The following is a 25,470-nucleotide window of genomic DNA, read 5'->3' on the forward strand; positions in this document are numbered from 1 at the left end:
CCAGTTTACCTGCCATGTGAAACCCCCTCCCATAACAGTTCTGTAGCATTACCTATACAACTGCCAATTTTTTAACTCCTGATTCAACTTCTTGGCACCCTATGTCCAGGCTACTGTTTGGGGGCCTTAGATAAGTCCCATTAGGGTCTTTTTACCCTTACAATTCCTCAGTTCTATCCATACTGACTCCACCTCTCCTGTCTCAATGTCACTCCTCGCATGGGACTGAATTCCATTCCTCACCATCAGAGCTACCCCACCCCCTCTGCCCACCTGTCTATATGCAGTTCCCAGCCCTGGCCCTCTAGCCATGTCTCGGTACGAGTAAACTTCCATGAAAATCTCTAGCGCCCAAAGTGTGACCCACACCAAGTTGGGGGTTTTGCGCTGGTGCTGTGAATGGAGATCTGAAGGAAGACATGAGTGAAATTACCTTTCAAAGCAGTGGGCGGCAGAGATGAGCCATCGGTCGGAGATGATGGAGGCGCCGCAAACGTGACTCCCGATCTGCAGGCTAACCTGCCACGGCCACTCGCCATTTTCTGCGTTGGTCCCACCAACAATCCTACTGGTAGTTGTAGTTTTATTACCACAGCCTGCAAAATATAGTCATGGTCATGTATATTCATTCCAAAACAAGAGCATTAGTCTTACAGCACAGATACAGGCCCTTCGGCCCAACTCGTTCATGCCGACCAAGCTGTTCCATCTACACTAGTCCCATTTGCCCGTCATTGGCCCATATCCATCTAAACCTTTCTTATCCATGTATCTGTCTGAATGTGTTTTACATGTTGTTATTGTATCAGCCTCAGCCATCGACCATAGAAGTTAGAGCAGTAACAGGAACAGGCCATTCGGCCCACAATGTTTGTGCCAAACATGATGCCAAGATGAACTCTGCCTGGACATGATCCACATCACTCTAGTCCATGTGCCTATCTATCTCTAAAACACCACTATCATAGTGGGGTGGGAGGGATGGAGTGGGGTGGGGTCTTTGAATGCCCCAGGTGATTCAATGACCATGGTGAAAGGACAAATGACCACTCAGGACCACGTGTTTCATGAGTAACCTGTTGTGGTCTCCACAGCAATGTATTCAATCTCAACCCTCATTGGACCCAAAACCATATGAGCCAATATTACAGGTCGTGCGTTAGCAACATCAGGTTGATGAGAACTCTTTACCATCCACCACGGTTACTCCAGATCAAACATCACACCAGACATTGCATTTTTCTTTCCTTACTTTTAAATATTCACACAAATGTCACAAATCTGAATAAATAATCAATTTTAGAACAACTCGGACTGAGAGCTTTAAAACGACAAAACGTTATGAACATTGAAATTCACAGAGGCACAGAATTGTCAATGTGAAAACAGGCCCTTCAGCCCAACATGTCCATGCCGACCAACATTCCCCATATACACCTGTCCCACCGGTTTGTGTTAGGTCCATATCCATCTAAACCTGCCCTATCCATGTACCTGTCCAAATGTTTTATAAATGCCCCAACTACCTCCTCATATATACATCCACCAGACTTTTGCGTAAAACAGTTGCCCCTCTGGTTCCTATTAAATCTCCCCCCCCCCCCCCCCCCTCACCTTAAAACTAAGTCCTTTGGTTCGAGATTCCCCTACTCTGGATAAACGACTGTGCAGTTACTCTGTCTAATCCACTCTTGATCTTATACACCTCTATAAAATCACTCCTCATCCACTGCAAGGAATAGAGTCCTAGCCTGCCCAACGTCTCCCTGTAGCTCAGGCTCTCGAGTCCAGGCCACATCCTCGTAAATCTTCTCTGTTCCTTTTCCTGCTTGACTACATCATTCCTATAACATGTTGACCATACCTGAACACAACACTGTAAGTCTCACCTGTTGTGGTTCCAGTGGAGATGTTAATGTTGGCAACAGTCTTGTATGTTGTGACACCAGTGGGTCGTAATGTAGAATCAGGAAACAGTCAGACAATGTGACAAGATCAATGTGTTAAAGATGCACATGGTTTTATTGGACTGTTTTGAAGAAAAGGAAGAAAATTCTTCCAATCCCCTGTCCCACTAATTACCTCACAACCAACCTCACCAAAAATCAATGATTAATATCTTGTTGCAGTTGTGGGAAGATGCTGTGTACAAACTGGCTGACATATTTACTGTGTCAGAATAGTTCCTCAAAGTTGCCTTCACCTGAATGCCCATCTTGCTGTAAGAGCAGGAATTACACACCTGTATCATTCATTTTATACTGAGGATTTCTGCTGTACAAGTACGTTATTTTGACGTTTCGAAGCTGGTTTCCAGTGGGCAGAAGATGAATCTTACCTGAGGTGGGTTGTGTTGGGACGTCCGTGCTGGTTGCAACGGTGGAATCTGGTGCCGCAGAACCATCCAGAGAAACTGAACAAAGGATGCAAGGAGCAGGCGTCAGAGAGATGGAAGTTGTACACAGCTTGTACACGCATGTGGAAACCAATCCTCTTTGTTACACACCTCCACCCACTCTGCACACGCTTCCCTTTCATGTACACATCCAATGCCCTTTTGTAAGTTACTGCTGAATCTATTTTTACCATCTACAGTTTAGTTCAGTTTAGAGATACAGCACGGAAACAGACACTTTGGCCCATCCAGTCCATGCTGACCATCGATCATCATTTTAATTTTCCATCAGGAAGGATGCAACAAAATAATCTTGAAAGCATTTGAACAGGTTCGTGGAGGGGAAAGGTTTAAAGGGATGTGGGAAAAAAACTGGCAGGTGAGGCCTCTGCAAGGCCCACAGGATAATCAAGGACCAGTCGCACCCTGGCCACTCCCTCATCTCCCCTCTCCCATCAGGCAAAAGGTACAGAAGTGTGAAAACACACACCTCCAGATTCAGGGGCAGTTTCTTCCTGGCTGTTATCAAGCAACTGAATCATCCCCTCACCATTTAGAGAGCAATCTACTACAGAACTACAATATCGACCTCATTGGAGACCCTTGGACCATCTTTACTGGACTTTATCTTGCACTAAACGTTATTGACGTTATTCCTTTTTATCATGTATCTGTACACTGTGGATGGCTAAACTGTAATCATGTGTTGTCTTTCCACTGACTGGTCAGCACTCAACAAAAACTTTTCATTGTTCCTCGGTACACGTGACAATAAACTAAACTCAAACTCAAACTAATATAGGTGGGGCATGTTTATTGGCATGGACAAGTTGGGCCGAAGGGCCTGTTTCCACACTGTATGTCTCTATGACTTAATGTAACCCACGTTAAATGATGGAATCTCCTGTCCCTGCAGCTCTTCAAAGTAATAATCTGTTGAATTCCACAATCCTACTCGTTCCCAGTAGCTGTGTATCATTTACCTTTTCAATAACAAGGTCTGGCTCTGCTGAACAAGGTTACTTTTGTTAAGTTTTGTTACGTTAAGTGTACCGAGGTACAGTGAAAAGCTTTTATATTGTGTGCCATTCAGTCAGCGGTAAGACTATACATGATTACAATCAAGCTGTCCACAGTGTACAGATACAGGATAAAGGGAATAACGTTTAGTATAAAGTCCAGTATAGTCCATAAAGATAGTCTGCTGGTCTCCAATGAGGTGGATGGTCGGAGGCAGTCATTCCTCTTCAAACTGTAGCTACACCTGGCATCATCAGGCAGTTCCTTACTTTCTCCAACATTCCAGGGGTGGGGAGGGTGGGGTGGAGTGTGGTGGGGGGGGGGGGGGGGGGAAGTGTGGGGGAGGGGTGGGGTGGGGTCTTTGAATGCCCCCAGGTGATTCAATGACCATGGTGAAGGGACAAATGACCACTCAGGACCACGTGTTTCATGAGTAACCTGTTGTGGTCTCCACAGCAATGTATTCAATGTCAACCCTCATTGGACCCAAAACCATATGAGCCAATATTACAGGTCGTGCGTTAGCAACATCAGGTTGATGAGAACTCTTTACCATCCACCACGGTTACTCCAGATCAAACATCACATCAGACATTGCATTTTTCTTTCCTTACTTTTAAATTTTCACACATATGTCACAAAATCTGAATAATCAATTTTAGAACAACTCGGACTGAGAGCTTTAAAACGACAAAACGTTTTGAACATTGAAATTCACAGAGGCACAGAATTGTCAATGTGAAAACAGGCCCTTCAACCCAACATGTCCATGCCGACCAACATACCCCATATACACCTGTCCCACCGGCTTGTGTTAGGTCCATATCCATCTAAACCTGTCCTGTCCATGTACCTGTCCAAATGTTTTTTTAAATGCCCCAACTACTTCCTCATATATACACCCACCAGCCTTTGTGTAAAACAGTTGCCCCTCTGGTTCCTATTAAATCCCCCCACCCCACCCCCCTCACCTTAAAACTAAGTCCTTTGGTTCGAGATTCCCCTACTCTGGATAAACGACTGTGCAGTTACTCTGTCTAATCCACTCTTGATCTTATACACCTCTATAAAATCACTCCTTATCCACTGCAAGGAATAGAGTCCTAGCCTGCCCAACGTCTCCCTGTAGCTCAGGCTCTCGAGTCCAGGCCACATCCTCGTAAATCTTCTCTGTTCCTTTTCCTGCTTGACTACATCATTCCTATAACATGTTGACCATACCTGAACACAACACTGTAAGTCTCACCTGTTGTGGTTCCAGTGGAGATGTTAATGTTGGCAACAGTCTTGTATGTTGTGACACCAGTGGGTCGTAATGTAGAATCAGGAAACAGTCAGACAATGTGACAAGATCAATGTGTTAAAGATGCACATGGTTTTATTGGACTGTTTTGAAAAAAAGGAAGAAAATTCTTCCAATCCCCTGTCCCACTAATTACCTCACAACCAACCTCACCAAAAATCAATGATTAATATCTTGTTGCAGTTGTGGGAAGATGCTGTGTACAAACTGGCTGACATATTTACTGTGTCAGAATAGTTCCTCAAAGTTGCCTTCACCTGAATGCCCATCTTGCTGTAAGAGCAGGAATTACACACCTGTATCATTCATTTTATACTGAGGATTTCTGCTGTACAAGTACGTTATTTTGACGTTTCGAAGCTGGTTTCCAGTGGGCAGAAGATGAATCTTACCTGAGGTGGGTTGTGTTGGGACGTCCGTGCTGGTTGCAACGGTGGAATCTGGTGCCGCAGAACCATCCAGAGAAACTGAACAAAGGATGCAAGGAGCAGGCGTCAGAGAGATGGAAGTTGTACACAGCTTGTACACGCATGTGGAAACCAATCCTCTTTGTTACACACCTCCAGCCACTCTGCACACGCTTCCCTTTCATGTACACATCCAATGCGCTTTTGTAAGTTACTGCTGAATCTATTTTTACCATCTTTCAGTTTAGTTTAGATCAGTTTAGAGATACAGCACGGAAACAGACCCGTCGGCCCATCCAGTCCCTGCTGACCATCAATCACCGGTTCACACTAGTTCTATGTTATCCCAATTTACAGAGGGCCAATTAACCTACAAACCCGCATGTCTTTGGGATGTGGGAGGAAACCGGCGCAACTGGAGGAAACTCACGTGAACACATGGAGAACGTGCAAACTCCACATAGACAGCACCCGAGGTCAGGATCGAATCTGGCTCTGTAGAACTGAGAGACAACAGTTCTACCTGTAGCACCACTGTACCACCCAAATAGCACAACCCAGACCATGATAATCAACAAATGTGTTGGTCATGGCTGAAGCCCAGTGATGTTGCTTCTCAGCATTAAGCTAATCTGGCCTCCCAAGGCTATTCCCCATCCATCCTTTCTGCAGTTCCATAGAACAGCACAGAAGAAGAACAGGCCATTCAACCCACAATGTCTGTGCCAAACACAGTCAAGACCAACTCTTATCTTCCTGCACATGATCCATATCCCTCCATTCCATACATATCCATGTGCCTATCAATGTGCCTGTCCAAAAACCTCTTAAACACCACAATTATATCTGCCTCCACCACCACCCCTGGCAGCGTGTCCCAGGCACCCACCACCCTCTGTGTAAAACACTTACCCCGCACATCTGCTTCAAACTTTGCCCCTCTCACCTTAAAGCTATGCCCACCAAGTTGTACCTGACAGATGCAACTTTGAAGATGTAACTAGGAAAATGGACAAGGGAAAGCCAGTGGATGTAGTGTACCTGGACTTTCAGAAAGCATTTGATAAGGTCCCACATAGGAGATTAGTGGGCAAAATTAGGGCACATGGTATTGGGGATAGAGGGCTGACATGGATAGAGAAGTGTTTAAGAAGGAACTGCAGATGCTGGAAAATCCCAGGTACACAAAAATGCTGGAGAAACTCAGCGGGTGCAGCAGCATCTTATGGAGCGAAGGAAATAGGAAAAGTTTCGGGCCAAAACCATTCTTCAGATAGAGAAGTGGTTGGCAGACAGAAAACAAAGAGTAGGGATTAACGGGTCCCTTTCAGAATGGCAGGCAGTGACTAGTGGAGTACCGCAAGGCTCGGTACTGGGACCGCAGCTATTTACAATATATATCAATGATTTGGATGAAGGGATTCAAAGTAACATTGGCAAGTTTGCAGATGACACAAAGCTGGGTGGCAGTGTGAACTGTGAGGAGGATGCTACGAGAATGCAGGGTGACTTGGACAGGTTGGAGGAGTGGGCAGATGCATGGCAGATGAAATTTAATAGTGAGATTAAACGAGTACTTACCAGTGCGAAGTTTGATCTGTATTTTATGAGGAGTTACGATGAGGGATTACGTGAAGAACCCACCCAGTGCGCAGGCGCGGCATACTTCCAAGCAGCGGTGTGGAATCACAGGTAGACACAATATTTGAAGTAAAGATAGTAAAGATTAAAGAGACATCAGCTCGAGTTTGATCCATATACTGAGGGTGGGAGCGGAGGGCACGTAATCCCTCATCGTAACTCCTCATAAAATACAGATCAAACTTCGCACTGGTAAGTACTCGTTTAATCTCACTATTTTACTTCGGAGTCACGTGAGTGACTACGTGAAGACTTCAAAGATCTGTGATTTCAAACCGTGTAACAGCTATATCACTCGCTGCCGAAGTTATCGAGGGAGGAAGTGGTATCTAAAGACCAACGAATCTGTTTGTTTTTTGAAAACAAAAATGTTTATTAAACAATAACAAAAATAGCTCCCTTGGGCTTAAAATTATAAGTTTGCAGTTTCTAAAATTTTCTCTGCAAACAAGTCTTTCTGCATCAGCGGTTTATGATAGAATATCCGGAACGTCGATTCCCTTGACCATCCTGCTGTGCTTAGGATGTGGTCTATGGGAACATCCATCCGTTCCGCAGCTGACGTAGATGCTGCCCTAATAGAATGGGATTTAAAAACATCAGTGTTAATCCCTGCAGCTTTCAGGACCTGTTTTAACCACCTGGATATAGTTTGGCTGGTTACCCGTCCAAAAGGCTTCTTGTGGCTGACCCATAAGGCTTTTTCACTCCCTCTAAGTGTCTACATAGTTGTATAAATGGGTCACTACACAGAGCCTAGGTTCTGGAGGGTAGGCCCGGAAGATTAATGGCGAGTTGGACATACCTGGCCTGCTTTGTTTAACTAACCCCGGCATAGTGAATGTGATGCAGTCTGGGGTAGTTACCATGTTGTCCAGTCGTAGTTGATGTAGTGACTGGACCCTTTGTGCAGAGACGAGCGCCATTAGCATGAGGGTCTTGAGTGTGGATTGCTCTAGACTGAGGGATCCCACCGGTGGCCATCCTCTGAGGTGTGATAGCACGACACTTATATCCCATACATGGGTATACCTGGGTGTAGGGGGTTTGTTATTGTAAATCCCCTTGAGGAGTTTTATGACTAGCGGGTGGGACCCGATGCTATGGTGTCCTGTTGGCATGAGATAAGCGGACAGGGCACTTCGTGCTGCATTGACGGCACTGTAGCTCATCTTCTGGTCATGGTGTAAATGGGCCAGGAACTCCAACACGTCCGTGATTGTGGCTGTCTTATACGACGTCCCTGCATCCAAGCAGTACTGCTCCCATTTCTTGATATATGTCAGGTACTGCTTCTTGGTTGAGTCTCGCAGGGATGCCGACATGGTGGTGATTGTTCTCTCTGATAAACCCAGTTCCTGGTAAGGCCTGGTTAAAACCTACAAACCAGGAGTTTTAAATTTTTATGGCATGGATGACTTATGCCGGATACTGGGTGAGTCAATAGCTGTGGGTGACTGTTAAAGACCATAGGTGACTCAACCACCATGTCGTGAAAGACTGGGAACCATGGTTGGGTAGGCCAGTCGGGTACGACCAAAATACCTGAAGCAGAGTCTGACTGTATTTTCTGGAGTACCCGGCTGATGAGGCAGAAGGGAGGGAAAGCATAGAAGAAGAAATTTCCCCAATCCAGCGTGAAGGCATCTACCGCTGCTGCCTCTGGGTCTGGTTCCCAAGCCACATACATGGGTAACTGGTGATTCAATCTAGACGCGAACAAATCTATATCTGGCGTTCCATATTGCTTAGTAATTTTTGCAAATATTTTTGGATCTAACATCCATTCGATGTTATCATTGAATTTTCGTGACCTGGTGTCTGCCACTGTGTTTAGCTTACCTGGTAGATAGGCAGCTGATAGCCAAATATGTCTCTCGACACACCATTGCCAGATTATATTAGCCAATTTGTCGCATGATACTGATTTTATGCCACCCATGTGCTTGATGTAGGCCACCACCGTTGTGTTGTCAATCATTAACCTAACATGCACGTGCTGCATATTGGATGAATATGCTTTTAGCCCATAAAAGGCGGCCAGCATTTCCAAATAATTTATGCCTAGTGAGTGTAGTAGCGATGTCTCGGAATTAGTCCATCTGCCACCTGTGCTGGATATAGAGTTAGTAGCTCCCCAGCCTAAAGCACTGGCATCCGTCGTGATGACTATGTTAGGATTGGTGATGACAATGGGACTGTAACTGTGCCAAATATTTTCTGACCACCACTGAAGTTCTGATATGGCCTCAGTGGGTAAATACATTGTTCGGTCATAATGCCCCCTACTTTGGTGTAGTGCATGTGTCCTTGCTCTTTGTAAATTTTGGTAATGCAAGGGTCCATATTGTGCAGCTGGAAATGCTGCTACAATACTTCCAATGACTCTGGCAACATGCCGGATCCTTGGTTGTGTATTTGCGATTAAATTGTTGCATGCTTGCGCTAATGCAACCTTTTTATCCCTTGGCAGAGTAACAGTCATGTGGGTAGAATCGATGGTGAAGCCTAGATAGTCCATGTTAGTTGACGGCTTCAATTTCGATTTATCTGGGTGTAGAACAAATCCCAACGTTTCAAGGAGTTGTTTAGTAGCTGAAACTGCTGCGACAGCTAGTTCCTTGGTTCTCCCCATTATGAGAATGTCGTCCAGATAAGCCATGACTAGGTATTTTTGTTCTCTTAATATTTTCATGGCTACTTTAAGAATTTTGGTAAATAATCTGGGAGCTGTCGTTAACCCATTGGGCAGTGCTCTATATTGCCATTGTTGCCCCATCCAGATAAATTTCAGGTATCTAAAATGATCCTTGTGAATGGGTACTAAATAGTAAGCATCTTTGATGTCTATGCTTGCCATGAAGTATCCCTTGGAGATCAGTTGTCTGGCAGTGACAAATGTCTCCATTTTGAAATGTTGATACTCAACAGATTGATTTAGTGATGTTAGATCAATGATGATGCGACATCCACCATCTTTTTTGGTTTTAATAAATATATTTGATACAAATTCCAATGGCTCATGTCTGGTCCTTTCAATGACTCCTTTAGACATGAGCCTATCTAGTTCAGCCTGTCCTTCCTCCTTCTCTAGTTCAGTGGGAAGGAATACCCTTTGGGGTATATGCTGAACCGGCGGTATTATGCCTGTTTTAAATTCAATTTTGTATCCACTAATACTGTTGAGTATGTATTTGTTGTTAGTGATAGTACACCAAACATGTTTAAAGAACCGTAAACGCCCTCCTGTTAGTAAAACACCCTTGGTTTTTGTATGTTGACAGGAACCAGACCCACCTACCTCCATGTTCATTTTTGGGAGCGTCTCCGTTGGTGGGTTTGGCTCGAGGGCGTTCTTGTTGGTGCTGTCACGGGGCGGCGTATCTTCCCACGGCTCCGCTCTGGGCCCCTCTCTAAAAAAGAGCTGTGGGGGTAGTGAGGAGCGGTCGCCAGGCTTTCACCAGTCCGGTATCTGCTGGTGGATGCCGAGGGGTGCTGCCAACTGGGTGTCTTCGCCCTGCTCGGCGCTGGTCCTGCCCTCATGAGGCCTACTGGTTTGGCTGCCTCTTCAAGTTCTTTCAGCCTTTTCCCCAGGTCAGCCCCAAATAGCAGTGCCTCTTTCTCTGGCGCAGGAGCTTTGCAAAGCCCCGCATATTTGGGGTTGAGGGCAGGCCTGATGTTTTCCCGCCTTAAGTTGTTCATCTCAAAGTGGGTGTTACACATCAGAGCTAGGACATCCTGTTGGGGTGTAGTGAGGTCCGTGTGCTCTGCGGACCGAGCAAAGGCGGTGATGGCTGCGGTATGGAGCTTCAGGATGCGCTGCATCTTCAGCTCTTGGCTCCTGATGTGTTGGCCTAGCTGGCTCCATATCTGGCCATTGACGGTCTTGACCCGCAGCGCCTCACAGTTCTCGGGTGCCGTGTACGTCTCGAGAGCCTCCTGGAGTACTTTCTCCTGGAGAGGCTTGTTGGATAGCCGGTTTATGCTTGCCGCCATTTTTGGGGTCAGCATTCTCCCGGCCCTCGGGGGCGCCGCATATCTGTTGACCACACCCAGCAGCTCTTCTTCCTCCTGCTCCCCTGGCATACTTGTGCAGTCGTCCGCCTGCCCCTGCGATAAGCCAGCCCAGTCCTGGCCTCCCTTGCTGACCTCAAACAAGGAGGGAGCAGAGGGGTAAGGTGACGGTTTGGAGGAGGCCTCAGCCCGTCCTCCCTGGAGATGCCTTGCCTGCATCTCCTGCTCGAACATTTGTTCGAGGAGCTGCCTCATGCAGCTTAAGCGGCTGTCTCCCCGTTTAGCCGGTGGAGAATGTTCCCGATCCTCCGACGAGTCAGAGACCACCGGCCGGTCCGTTTTACGGGTGGATTTCCTCCCTGTGCGAGGTGTTGAAGTCGGCAGCACAGGGAGCGGCTCGGGGTCGGGTGTACGGGAGCGCTGAAAATGCTCCTCTGCCGCCAGTGGCTGCCGCCCAGATGTCGACCCTTCCTCGGGGGGAGTTGGGCAGGCAGTCCGTTTAGTTTGTCGCTTGCGGGTAGCCATGCTAGCGACTTCTCTGCAATACAAAAGACTCACTTACCTGAGGTCTTGTCTTTATCCTGCAGCTGGAGAGCCTGGCTCCAGCTGCCGCCGCTGTTGCGCTGCTGGCGTAATGCCGCGCCTGCGCACTGGGTGGGTTCTTCACGTAGTCACTCACGTGACTCCGAAGTAAAATGCTGTTAAATGTGAGATTATCCACTTTGGTTGCAAATGGCGCCTATCTAAATGGCGTCAAGTTGGGAAAAGGGGAAGTACAATGGGATCTGGGGTCCTTGTACATCAGTCTATGAAAGTAAGCATGCAGGTACAGCAGGCAGTGATGAAAGGGAATGGCATGTTGGTCTTTATAACAAGCAAAATCGAATATAGGAACAAAGAGGTCCTTCTGCAGTTGTACAGAGCCCTAGTGAGACCACACCTGGAGTATTGTGTGCAGTTTTGGTCCCCTAATTTGAAGAAGGACATTCTTGCTATTGAGGGTGTGCAGCGTAGGTTTACAAGGTTAATTCCCGGGATGGCGGGACTGTCATTGGCTGAGAGAATGAAGCAGCTGGGCTTGTACACTCTGGAGTTTAGAAGGATGAGAGGAGATCTCATTGAAACATATAAGATTGTTAAGGGCTTGGACACGCTAGAGAAAGGAAACATGTTCCCGATGTTGGGGGCATCCAGAAACAGGGACCACAGTTTAAGAATAAGGGATGTAATTTAGAACAGAGACGAGAAAACACTTTTTCTCACAGAGAGTGGTGAGTCTGTGGAATTCTCTGCCTTAGAGGATGGTGGAGGCGGGTTCCCTGGATGCTTTCAAGAGAGAGCTAGATAGGGCACTTAAAGATAGCGGAGTCAGGGGATATGGGGAGAAGGCAGGAATGGGGCAATGATTGTGGATGATCAGCCATGATCACATTTAATGGCGGTGCTGGCTCGAAGGTGCAGCACCTACGCCTGCACCTATTGTCTATTGACATATATTCACAATTAGCCATGGGCACATTAATTCATTTTCATAAAACCACTCATCTACCATTTCATTCTAGGCAGCTGTGAATAGAAGAATATTTCTACTGTCCACTAACTTAAGCAAGATTATGGTTTTGTCAGTGGGATGCTTTAAAGTTCATGTTATACGAGCAGAATTAGGCCATTCGGCCCATTAAGTCCACTCTGTCATTTAATCATGGCTGATCTATCTTTCCCTCTCAACCCCATTACCCTGCCTTCTCCCCATAATCCCTGACACCCGTACTAATCAAGAATCTATCTATCCCTGTCTGAAATATATCCATTGACTTGGCCTCCACAGCCTTCTGTGGCAAAGAATTCCACAGATTCACCACCTCTGACAAAAGAAATTCCTCCTCATCTCGTTCCTAAACCCACATAGTTTTATTCTGGGGCGGTGACCTCAGGTCCCAGACTCTCCCACTAGTGGAGACATCTTCTCCACATCCACTCTCACTATTCCAGTTACTCAATGAGCTAACAACGTCCACCACTGCCCTCTAGTGGCTATTTACTGCATTTAATGGATCCAATGGTTAAAATGGAACGCAGTTGAATCAACAAGAAATGGTGGCACGATGGTGCAGTGGTAGAGTTGCTGCCTCACAGCGTCAAAGACCCGGTTCGATCCTGACTACAGATGCTGTTCAGTACGGAGTTTGTACATTCTCCCCCTGACCTGCGTGGATTTGTTATGGGATTTTCGGTTTCCTCCCACACTTCACAGGTTTGTAGGTTAATTGACTTGGTATAAATGTATGGATGTAAAATTGTCCCTAGTGTGTAGGATAGTGTAAATGTGCGGGGATTACTGGTCAATGCACAACATCTCACCATAAGGGTTGTGGGCGAGATACTAAACTAGTACTGTGCATCTGTTTTCACCAAGGAGAACAGTGAGGTCAGTGTGGAGATCACTAATATGTAAGGGCACTGTGAGATGAAGATGGAGGAGGCACTGGGGATCTTGAAGAGCCTGAAGGTGGATAAATCCCTAGGACCTGATGGGATCTGTCTCATGTTATTGAGGACGACAGGGATGAGATTGTGGGTCCAGATGAAGATCTTTGCATCTTCTGCAGCCACAGACAAGGTCCCAGAGCACTGGAGAGTAGCTAATGTTCCTTTGTTTAAGAAGGGAAGTAGAGAGAATGCAGGGACTGCAGACGGGCGAGCCTCACGTCAGAGGTAGGGAGACGATTGGTGAGGATTGTTTGGGTGAGATTTACTCCCATTTGGATGAGAATAGGTCATTGAGAGAACCACACTAGGCAGCATGGTTTTGTCCACAGCAGTCATTGCTTAATTATTTGAAGATGTGAAGGTTGAGGGTAGGGTGGTGGATGTTGGCCACATGGAGTTTAATAAGATTGTCATAATGCAACTCTATAGGACATTGGTCGGGCCACATTTGGAGTATTGCGTGCAGTTCTGGTCGCCCCATTACAGGAAGGATGTGAAGGCTTTGGTGAGGTGGCAGAAGAGATTTACCAGAATGAGGCCTGGATTAGAGGGCATTAGCTAAAGGGAGAGGTTGGACAGATTTGAATTGTTTCCTGTGGATTGCTGGAGGTTGAGGGGGGGGGGGGGGGGGGGGCTGACAGAAGCAGATACATTACAGAGAGGAAGAAATGATAGATAGGGTTGGCAGTCAGATCATAGAGGGCAGATATTGTAGAGGGCAGAGCTTGAAGGTGCGGGGCAGCATTCCAAAGACACGGAGTCATAGAGTCATACAACTCTGGAACTGGCCATTCTGACCAAACCTGCCCATGCCGTCGCACCTACTTGTGTTTGACCCATATCCATCAGAACCTTCCCTAACCATGTTCAGGCCAGGTATTTCACACAGAGGGTGATGGGTGCGTGGAACACACAGCTGAGGGTGGTGGTGGAGGCAGATACGGTAGTGGTGTATAAGACCTTCCAGTAAGTAACTGGATATGCAGGGACTGGTGAGAGATGGATTATCTGCAGGCATATAAGAATTGGTCAACATCATGGTCAGCACAGACATGTGGGGCATATTCCTGTGATGTACTGTTCTATGTTCTAGGTTTTACAGAGGGTGGTGGGTGTCTGGAACGCTGCCAGGGGTGGTGGTGGAGGCAGCTACCATAGTAGTGTTTGGATAGACACACGGAAACGCAGGGAATGGAGGGATATGGATCACCTGCAGGCAGAGGAGGCTTACCCCTGTGTTGCACTGCTCAAAACTGAAAACAAATAGATAGAAACTAATCAACATTAAAATGTTCCAGATAAATGACTTACCTTTTTTCAAAAGAGACTCTGCTTGTGACTTGCTGATTTCTGAAATGAATGAAGACGAAAAAGGTCAATGTTGTTGAGGCAGGACAACAATATGGACATTGGCAGCTGCTGAATGGCAATACTAGATTTGTCATTGTCACCTATGCTGAGATACTTACTCTAAATGTACTGCAGCAGTCTCTGCTTTCACCCCATCTAGATTACCAATCAGCTCTTCTCTAAACTCCTGCACCGTGGGGATTGCCTCTTGAAGCTCCTGACCTACAGACCTCAGTCAGTTAGAATTGGTCACAACATTTTCTCCACCCTGCCCCTCCACACTGTTACCCCGATAGGGTTGTGTGTTCAGTACCTGTTCCATGCCCTGGGTGCCCACGACTCTGTGGCCAAATGCAGCACCAACTACACGTTAAGTTTGCCGATGATACCATGGGGTCAACAACAACGATGAGACAAAATACAGGGAATTGAACCTTGACCTTGTGGTGTGTCAAGTGTCAGAACACCCACCTAGACCCTAACGTCAGCAAAGCTAAAGAATTGGTTATTGACCGAACGAAGTGAGGAGAGGGTGTGGGAGGTGAACTCAACCTGTCCTCATCAACACAGGTGCTGAATGAAGAGATGGTCGATGGCTTCAAGTTGCCAGGCATTCTCATCAGCAGCAACCTTCATAGGGTCATGAGACATAGAAGAGATGGAAACTGAGGCTGCAGGCGATGTGGAGAAGACAAAACAATGTACATTGTGAAATCTGTTACGACCACAAGACATAGGAGCAGAATTTGGCCAGTCAGCCCATCAAGTCTACTTCACCATCCAATCATGGCAAGTCAGCCCATCAGGTCAACTCCTCCATTCAATCATGGCTGATCTATCTCTCCCTCTCAACCCCATTCTTCTGCCTTCTCCCCATAACCCCTGACACCCGCACTAATCAATAACCTATCAAACGCCACATTAGAAATACTCAATGACTTGGCCTTCACAGCTGTATGTGGCAAGGAATTCCACACATTCACCACAGGCTGACTTAAGGTATGAGAAAGGGGGAAGGGGGGGAAGGGTTGGCTGAACCTAACCCGGGAGGGAGGGGAGGGGGCGGGGGAGGGAAACGGGGGGGGGGGAGGGGGGGAGGGGAGGGGGAGGGGGGGGGGAAGGGGGGGGGGGGGGGGGGGGGGGGGGGAGGGGAGGGGAGGGGAGGGGAGGGGAGGGGGGGGGGAGGGGGGGGAGGGGAGGGGAGGGGAGGGGAGGGGAGGGGAGGGGAGGGGAGGGGAGGGGAGGGACGTCGGTTCATGGGAACTGCTCCAGGACATCGAGCTAGCGGACCGATCGGATTTTGAATAATGGAACCAATACTATCGGCACCCACATGTGTAATAAATGCAACAGGAATTCCCCTGTACAGTTGCATGTGTGACCAATCAAACTCCACTAAATCATTGAACCATTGTTACACCAACCTATATTTATAGTTCACAACACCTCATATTTCGCCCAATGGTATAAATTCAGTGATTATACACAACTTAATCTCATGTTCCCCTCCCCTCTTGCTCCCTTCCTCCACCCTCGTTGTTTTACCAGTTCCACACTTCTGCACATTGTTTCTCTTGATATCACACCTTCCCTGGACAACAATGGACCTACCAGGCACTGCCCTGCCTGAAGTCATTTGTCGCCGGCCCAGATTGGTCCTGGTCTTTTCTCACCTCCAGCTCTTCACCTCCAGCTGACAAACAAGCCCCAACTACACTAGTCCCACCAGCCTGGTTTGTCCCATCTGCAGGTGTTGCTAAACTCTGGATGCTGTAACCAGTAGCACTGAGCTGGGGACCATTATTGTACAGCGTACCGGTGAACTGGATGGAGTTGATGTCGATGAGCAAGTGGTTGAGTGAGCCGGTCTGGGTGGACATGTTCACTTGCGTCAGGCTTTGCTGGATTGCCGACTTCACTGCATCCATCAGTGAGGCTGGGATGCTGCCGTTGCCCCCGAACTCCAGGACCAGCTCAACGTTCAAGCTCCCAAAGCTGTCGGAGAAAGTAGCAAAGTGATGTCACATCCTATAGTTCCTCACACGCTCCACGTCTGGCTCATCCCTTTCCCTGCTCCACTCACAATCATTGCCCTTGCACAACTGTCCAAGATTATTTTACACATTGCCCTAGTGCCTGCCTCAACTACCTTCTCCAGCAGCTCGTTCCATACACCCACAACCCTCTGTGAAAACGTTACCCCTCAGGTTCCAATTAAATCGTGCCCATCTCACCTTAAACCATGATCACATTGAATGTCGGTGCTGGCTTGAAGGGCCAAATGGCCTACTCATGCATCTATTATCTATTGTCCTCTGGTTCTGATTCCCCTCTTTGGGGAAAAAAGACTGCATTTACTATTTATGTATGCCCTTATGAACTTATACACCTCTCTGTAAGAGCCTTCTGCACTCCAAGGAATAATGTCCTAGGTTGCCCCAACCTCTACCTATAACTCAGGTGCTCAATGCATCTTTTAGAGTCATGGAGCAGCTCAATTGGCAGCATCACCTCCCTGAGGGTGAGGGGGGGGAGATGAATCGGAACCTGAAGGACAACTTTTTTCACACAGAGGTTGGTGGGTGTATGGAACGAGGTGCCGGAGACAGTAGTTGAGGCAAGTACTATCACAATGTTTAATTAACATTTGGACAGATACATGGATAGGAATATGGGGGCAAATGTGGGCAGGTGGGACTGGTGTAGATGGGGCATTTTGGCCAGTGTTGGTCCGAAGGGCCTGTTTCCACGCTGTATCACTCTATGACTTTTGTTTGCAAGAATGATCCCAGGAATGAGTGGGTTAACATATGACGAGCATTTGACAGCACTGGGTCTGTACTCGCTGGAGTTTAGAAGGTTGAGGTGGGACCTCATTGAAACTTACGGAATAATGAAAGTCATAGATAGATGTTTCCACTGGTGGGAGAGTCTAGGACCAGATTTCATAGAATTATAGGGTGGTCTTTTAGAAAGGAGGTGAGGTGGAACTTCTATAGTCAGAGGGTAGTTAATCTGTGGAATTCATTGCCATAGACGCTGTGGAGACTAAATCAATGGATATTTTTAAGGCAGAGATGGTCAAATTAGAACGGGTGTCCAGGGTTATGGGGTGAAGGCAGGAATATGGGGTTCGGTGGCAGAGATCAGCAGGCATGAATGAACAGCAGAGCAGACTTGATGGGCCGAATGGCCTAATTCTACTCATATAACTTGTGACACAGCTTCCTCCATTAGCTTCACCATCTGTGATTTGATCCCACAGGACATATCTTTCCATCCTCTTCCCTTTCACAATTCCAAAGTGACCGATCCCCCTCTTCTATCTCCACCACCAATCTCTTCCCTTCCCTGGGCACCTTCCCAGGCAATTGAATTGAATTGAATTTCCTTTATTGTCATTCAGACCTTACGGTCTGAACGAAATTTTGTGCCTGCAGTCATACATACAATGATACAATAATAACAACAATAAACACAAATTAACATCCACCACAGTGAGTCCTCCAAACACCTCCTCACTGTGGTGGAGGCAAAAATCTTAGGGTTGCAGTCTCTCCCTCTTCTCCCTCTGCGCTGAGGCGATTCCCCACCGGGCGATGGTATAAACAGTCCCGCAGCTCACCGAACCCCGAGAACGGGCCGGTTCAAACACTGCGGCCCGGGGTGGTCGAAGCCGCCGCACCTCCAGTCCAGCACACGCAGCCGCCGGCCCGCGGCTGAACCCAGGACTCTGGACACCGCCGCCAGAACGTCGTCCCAGCCACCGGAGCACCGTCCCAGCCCCCTGCCGGACCGGATCGCCCTCACGTGAGTGCCGTTCCACCCTCGGGCTGGGCCACTCCGACGGGAGTGCCGTTCCTCCCTTGGGCTGGACCACTCCGACGGGAGTGCCGTTCCTCCCTCGGGCTGGGCCACTCCAGCGGGAGTGCCGTTCCTCCCTCGGGCTGGGCCACTCCGACGGGAGTGCCGTTCCTCCCTCGGGCTGGGCCACTCCGACGGGAGTGCCGTTCCTCCCTCGGGCTGGGCCACTCCGACGGGAGTGCCGTTCCTCCCTCGGGCTGGGCCACTCCAGCCCCTCACCATGCCGCTCTCATGGGAGCACCGTTCCATCCCGGGCTGGGCCGGGAGCGAGCCCAGGACGAGTCCTGTCAGCTGCCTCCAGAGTCCTGAGGTCGCCGGATCCGCTAGGCCTCAGCGTAGACGGAGGCAAAGAAGGGGGTTACGACAAAAAGGTCGTATTCCCCCCGAAGGGAGTGACAGCAGCCCCCGTTTCACCCCCCACCCCCCCTCCCCACCCATAAACACAGCCTAAAAAACCAAAAACATAACTACACAAAACGAAAAAAAACAACACAAAAAAGTAAAAGACAAACGGACTGCAGGCGAGCCGCAGCTGTTCCCAGCGCCGCCACTTCCGGAACCGCAGGAGATGCAACATCTACACTTCTAGCTCCAACGCTCCCACCATCAAGGCAGCCAAGTATTTTACTACAGGTGAGGTCGTGTTTCACTTCCAGTTAGTTGACCGTGATGTGTTTTACTTTACTCTGGTCAATCCAATACAGGTGGAGTGTCTGCTTTGCAGAACACCTCTGATCACGAGGATGATGCCTGACTTCCAGATGCCCATCGCCATTCTCCCGCACACTCCAGGGACCAGACTCCTACACTGTTGCAGTCTGATCGAAATGTACAAGATCATGGAATAGATCGGGTAGACAGACAGAATCTTTTGCCCAGAGTTGGGGAATCAAGAACCAGAGGCCATAGGTTTATAGGATGAGATGAGAAGAACTTTTTTCACACAGAGAGTTGTGAATCTCTGGAACTCGCTGCCACAGAGGGTGGTCGAGGCCAGTTCATTGGCTATATTTAAGAGGGAGTTAGATGTGGCCCTTGTGGCTAAGGGGATCAGAGGGTATGGAGAGAAGGCAGGTACGGGATACTGAGATAGATGATCAGCCATGATCATATTGTATGGCGGTGCAGGCTCGAAGGGCCGAATGGCCTACTCCTGCACCTAATTTCTATGTTTCTATGTTTCTATAGTGAGGAGAGGAAAGTTTAACAGGAACATGAGGGGTAGCTCTTTAACAAAGTGGGTGGTGGGTGAAGGGAACAAGCTGCTGGAGCAGGTAGTTGAGACATGTAATATCACAACATTTAAGAAACATTTGGACAGGTTCATGGATAGGACAGGGTTAGAGGGATATGGACCAAACACAGACAGGTGGGACTAGTATAGATGGGGCATGTTGGTTGGTGTGGGCAAATTGGGATGAGGGGCCTGTTTCCACGAGGTATCACTCTATGACTGCAAGTGGCAGATGGAATTTAACCCTGACAAGTGTAGGTTGGTGCAATATGGTCAGTGTAGTCAGGGCAGGGGAATATCCAATGGCAGAGGCCAAGGGAGTGAGGTGAGGCAGAGAGACCTGGTGATACACAGTTCCCTCCAAGTGGTGCCCGGGACGATCGGGCTGTGAAGTGAGTCTTTCTTCATCAATATAGGAGTTGGGATATCATGTTACATGTAGTTGGTGAGAACATGTGTAGGAAAGAACTGCAGATGCTGGTTTAAACTGGTTAAAAAAAAACAAAATGCTGGAGTAACTCAATGAAGAAGGGTCTTGACTCGAAACGTCACCCATTCCTTCTCTCCAGAGATGCTGCCCGTCCCGTTGAGTTACTGCAGCATTTTGTGTCTATTGTTGGTGAGAACATGTTGTGTTTGGGGGGAGGATGTCATTCAGCTGGAAAGGGTGCTGAGGATATTACTGGATAAGGATGTTACTGGATAAGGAGGGCTTGAATTATAGGCTGCGTCTGAAAGGGCTGGGATTTTTGTCTTTGGAACGTACGAGACTGAGGGGTGACTATAATCGTGAGGGTCATAGACAATAGACAATACACAATAGGTGCAGCCATTTTGTCCTTCGAGCCTGCACCGCCATTCAATGTGATCATGGCTGATCATCCCCAATCAGTACCCCGTTCCTGCCTTCTCCCCATTTCCCCTGACTCCGCTATTTTTAAGAACCCTATCTAGCTCTCTTATGAAAGCATCCAGAGAACCTGCCTCCACAACCCTCTGAGGCAGAGAATTCCACAGACTAGATAAGGTGAATGGTCACAGTTTTTTCCACCAGTCAGGGGGTCTAAAACCAGAAAGCATAAGTTTGTGGTGAGAGATATGAAAGAGATCTGAGGGGCAATTTCTTCGTGCAGAGGGTGGTTATATATGGGATGAGACAGAGGAAGCTATGAGGTAGATACAATGACAATGTCTAAAGGGTATTTGGACAGGTACACAGATGGGAAAGGTAAATGGGCCAAACTCAGGCTAATGGGTCGGCATGGATAAGTTGGGCTGAAGGGCCAGTTTCTGTGCTGTCATCACCTGTCTGTCGAAGAACCAGATACGTTGTGATCAGGCAGTGACCTGAACAAATTAAGCTGTAAAGATGATATCATGATTCTATGAAAATCTCACAACTTTAACGTAACGAGCATTGGGTGTGAAAAGTCAAGAACGTACCTGAATTCTACAACTTGTCCACGACTGAATTCCTTGGACAATTCTGATTCTGAATACACCAAGTTCAGCTGCAGTCAATGGGATGGAAGAAAGTTGTAGATGGTGAAGTACAAAGGGACGGTTTCCACAACAGTAATAACTTTTACACATCCGGGTAATCCCTCTTTCTCATGTTCATTACACACTTACAGTTCAAAGCCACAGCATTTATGCAGGGACATCAAGCTGTATTAATGAATGATTTAAAAAGTGATGACAGGACATTCACTGACATTGATGCTGTCAAGAATCATACAATGAAGATTGGACAATGTAGTCGCAAACTTTTCAATGTCTTTGAAGGTTGTTCTACATTAAGGGCGGCACAGTGGTACAGTGGTAGAGTTGCTGCCTCACAGCGCCAGAGACCCGGGCTCGATCCTGACTACGGGTGCTGTCTGTACGGAGTATGTACGTTCTCCCCGTGACCTGCGTGAGTTTCTCCCACACTCCAGTGTGTGGGTGGTTGGGTGAGTGGAGGGGAGGGGTGAGTGGAGGGGAGATATAGGTTGGAGGCCAGGTGGGGCACAGGGGAGTGAAGGGGGAGAGGAGTGAGGGGGGGGGTGGAGGAGTGAGGGGGGGTGGAGGTGTGAGGGTGGGAGGGGGGAGAGGGGGGAGGGGAGAGAGGAGGGAGGAGGAGAGGGGGGGGGGGAGAGGGGGGGGGGGGAGGGGGGGGGAGAGGGGGGGGGGAGAGAGGGGGTGAGAGGGGGTGGGGTGTGGGTGGGGGAGAGTGGGGGAGAGGGGGGGTGAGTGAGTTGGGGACAGGGGAACATTAGGGAAGGAGGTTAGTGGGGGGGTTAATACCATTGGGAATGGAAGAGGGAGGTCGTGTCTGGGCCGATGGGATCAGTGAAGATGGGCAAAAGGTTTGCGTGGATACGATATAGGCATGGATATAAGCATGCAGATATGCGGAGTAAGGAGGGATATGGCTTATGTGCCTCTCCAAAAGCCTCCTACACCACTATTGTATCTGCCCTCCACCACCACCACCCCTGGCAGCACGTTCCAAGCCCCCACCACTCTGTGTAAAACACTTGGCCCACACACCTCCATTAAACATTCCCCCTCTCACCTTTTAGCTGTGCCCTCTACTGCTGGGCTCCTCAACCCTGGGAAACAGGTTCTTGGGAGTGGGGGGGGTGCAGAAGGTGAGGAGAGACGGGGTTGCAGCGGGAGGGGGTACAGGGGGAAGGGGTGTAGGGGAGGGGGGTGTAGGGGGGGGGGGGGTGTAGAGGGAGGGGGTGCAGGGGAAGGGGGGGTGCCGAGGGGGGAGTGTTGGGATTGTGCAGGGGGAAGGGGTGTAGAGAGGGAGGAATGCAGGGGGAGGGGGCAGTGTAGGGGAGGGGGGTGTAGAGGGGGGGGGGGGGGTGTAGGGGAGGGGGAGTGCAGGAGGAGGGTGTGTAGAGAGGGTGTTATAGGGGAGGAGGTGTAGAGGGGGAGGAGGTGCAGCGGGGCGGGGTGTAGAGGGGGGGAGGGGGCTGTCGGTGGTGAGGCCAAGAGATGTACAAGGTTCAAGGGAAGTTTGAAATAATCATCTTTCAGAAGCAAATCCTTGACCTGACGAAGCTGAGCTTTCTTACTTGTGTCTGAATGTCATTGGCCATCTCAAAGAACTCCTTGGAGTTGCTCGATGCCAGGCTCTCGTTGTAGGGAACATTCAATATTCTCAAATTTCCTCTGTAGTAACTTTTCCATGTTTGCGGACCAGCATCTTCAAAAGATGAGAAACAGAGCTATTGTAGTTGTCCTATTGTGTTCAGCATCATATTTCTACATCGGCAAGTCACCCAAGCTGATAAGGAAATTGAACTTTATACAAGGGATTTTGTACAATTGAGTTCAGAGATACAGCATGGAAACAGGCCCTGCGGCCCACAGAGCCCACACTGACCAGCGATCCCCGCACATTAACACCATGTTTGATAGGACAGGTTTGGAGGGATATGGACCAAGCGCAGGCAGGTGGGACCAGTGTAGCTGGGACATGTTGGCCAGTGTGGGCAAGTTGGGCTGAAGGGCCTGTTTCTACACTGTATCACTCCAGGACTATCCTACACACCAGGGACAATTAACCTTCAGACCTGCACGAGTGTGGGAGGAAACCGGAGCACCCGGAGAAAACCCATTCAGTCACAAGGAGAGCGTGCAAACTCCGTACAGACAGCACCCAGTCAGGATGGAACCCGGGTCTCTGCCGTTGTGAGGCAATAACTCTATCGCTGCCCCACTATTCTTTACAACACTGAACTTCTCCTGCCTCTCGATCTCAATGGCCCACTTATTTTCCTGTGTTATTCTCTCTCCCGTCTCCCACCCACCTCGACACAGGCAACAAGCACCTGTTTCACATAACATCCTGCACACCTTTGTGTTGTGAGAGGAAACCAGAGAAAAGATGCTAATTCACACAGACAACACTGCAGATCTGAATTGTTGCAAAGATTTGTAATCTGGGAATTAGATATTCTGTTCCCTTCAACAGCCCCACCCACCACTTTGTTGACCATCTTATTGGCTATTCCTGCCGTCCATTTACTCATCTACAGTTTCCTCTACATTGTAGTTGCTGGAGACTAAAGGAACTGTAAACGCTGAAATCCTGCACAAAACATTGATTCAGATTCAGGGACAGTTTCTTCCCAGCTGTTATCAGGCAACAGAATCATCTTATCACCAACATGAGAGTGGGCCTGACCTCCCATCTACTTCATTGAACACCCTCAGACTATCTTTAATCGAACTTTAGTGGACTTGATCTTGCATGAAACATTATCCCCTTTATCCTGTAGTTGTACACTGTGGACTGTTCGATAATACTCAGGCATTGTCTTTCCGCTGCCTGGATAGCACGCAACAAAAGCTTTTCACTGTGCCTCGGTACACAGGACAGTAGTAAACTGGTGAAGTAAACAAAATGCTGGAGTAACTCATTAGCACAGGCAGCATCTTTGTCTGAAGAAGGTTCTCGCCCTGAAAAGTCTACCTTCTCTCAACAGACACTGCCTGTCCCACTGAGTTACTTCAGCATTTTGTGTCTACCCCCCACAGACACTGCCTGTCCCACTGAGTTACTGCAACACTTTGTGTTTTGCTGTAGGTTCTGGTGTTAGCTGGCACTTTGATTCACGAGTGAAGAATAGACTTGGTTCTTACCTCTAGTCAGAAAGACGGCTAAAAGAATAACTGCCACTACAGTGAGAACAAGCAGTGTGGAAATAATCACAACCGTGGCCACAAAGCTTTTGGAGACTTTCATTGTGAGTAACGGGAACGGCTCTGTGAAGACAGAACAAAATGAGTCTGTTTGCTTTCTGTTTGAGGAAATAAAACAAATGACAATGTTAACACACTTTCTGCACTAGAGTTTTCCAGTCACGGTCCAGAGAGAACGTCTGAAGAAAGGTCTTGACCCAAACCGTCACCTATTTCTCCAGCTTTTTGTGTCCATTTTTGGTCCAGAGATTAGTGCCGAGAATCAGAGATCAGGATGCAGCGAGAAATCACATGGGGATCCCCACTTGGGCAGCACGGTGGTGCAGCAGGTAGAGCTGATGCCTCACAGCGCCAGAGACCAGGGTTTGATCTTGACCTCAGGTGCTGTCTTTGTGGCGTTTGCACCTTCTCCCATTTCTGCTTGGGTTTCCTCCGGGTGCTCTGGTTGCCTCCCACATCCCAAAGACGTGCGGGTTTGTAGGTTAATTGTCCCTCTGTAAATTGCCCCTAGTGTGTCGGGGGAAAGTGAGAAAGTGGAATAACAGAAAAATAATGCGAAAGTGCGGTTGTCACGCCGAGGATACGGGAGGAACGAAGGTGTGTGACTGAGAGAAGGGGTGGTAACCGTGGAGTGCAGGAGACCCAGGTGGCTGTGCCTAATGAAAACATGTACGCCCTCTTGGGAACTGTCGGGGGAGACGATGCTTCTAGTCCGAGTGGCGGACACGTCGGTGGCTCCAATCCTAGAGATGGGACTCGACCGGCGAGACCGACATCGGGCAGAGCCCTAGTGGTGGATGACTCCATTGTCCGAGGAGCGGACAGGAGCTTCTGTGGCGGCAGACGAGATGCGAGGATGGTCGCATCCAGGGAAAAATCAAAAAGGGTAACTTTTCAACATAATAGTATAAGGGGTAAGAGCGTTGTAAAAACAAGCCTGAAGGCTTTATGTCTCAATGCAAGGAGCATTTGTAATAAGGAGGATGAGTTGAATGTGCAGATAGCTATTCATGATTATGATTATGATATAGTTGGGATCACGGAGACATGGCTC

At 48.4% G+C, this 25,470-nt stretch overlaps 1 protein-coding gene across 1 annotated transcript; it reads right to left on the reverse strand.

Annotated features, from left to right (window-relative positions):
* Window positions 1-328: 328 nt before the first annotated feature.
* LOC129716003 (transmembrane protease serine 11D-like) lies at window positions 329-24,492 on the reverse strand. The gene is made up of 8 exons (XM_055665881.1): window positions 24,357-24,492; window positions 22,784-22,914; window positions 21,162-21,229; window positions 16,437-16,615; window positions 14,582-14,620; window positions 5,111-5,185; window positions 2,339-2,413; window positions 329-596 (listed from the first exon to the last, which is right to left on the reverse strand). Exons 1-8 carry the CDS (start codon window positions 24,457-24,459, stop codon window positions 430-432), a joined length of 837 nt encoding a protein of 278 aa, XP_055521856.1. The 5' UTR covers window positions 24,460-24,492; the 3' UTR covers window positions 329-429.
* Window positions 24,493-25,470: the final 978 nt, after the last annotated feature.

Source organism: Leucoraja erinacea, unplaced genomic scaffold (assembly GCF_028641065.1).
Source record: "Leucoraja erinacea ecotype New England unplaced genomic scaffold, Leri_hhj_1 Leri_1592S, whole genome shotgun sequence".
NCBI lineage: Eukaryota > Metazoa > Chordata > Chondrichthyes > Rajiformes > Rajidae > Leucoraja > Leucoraja erinaceus.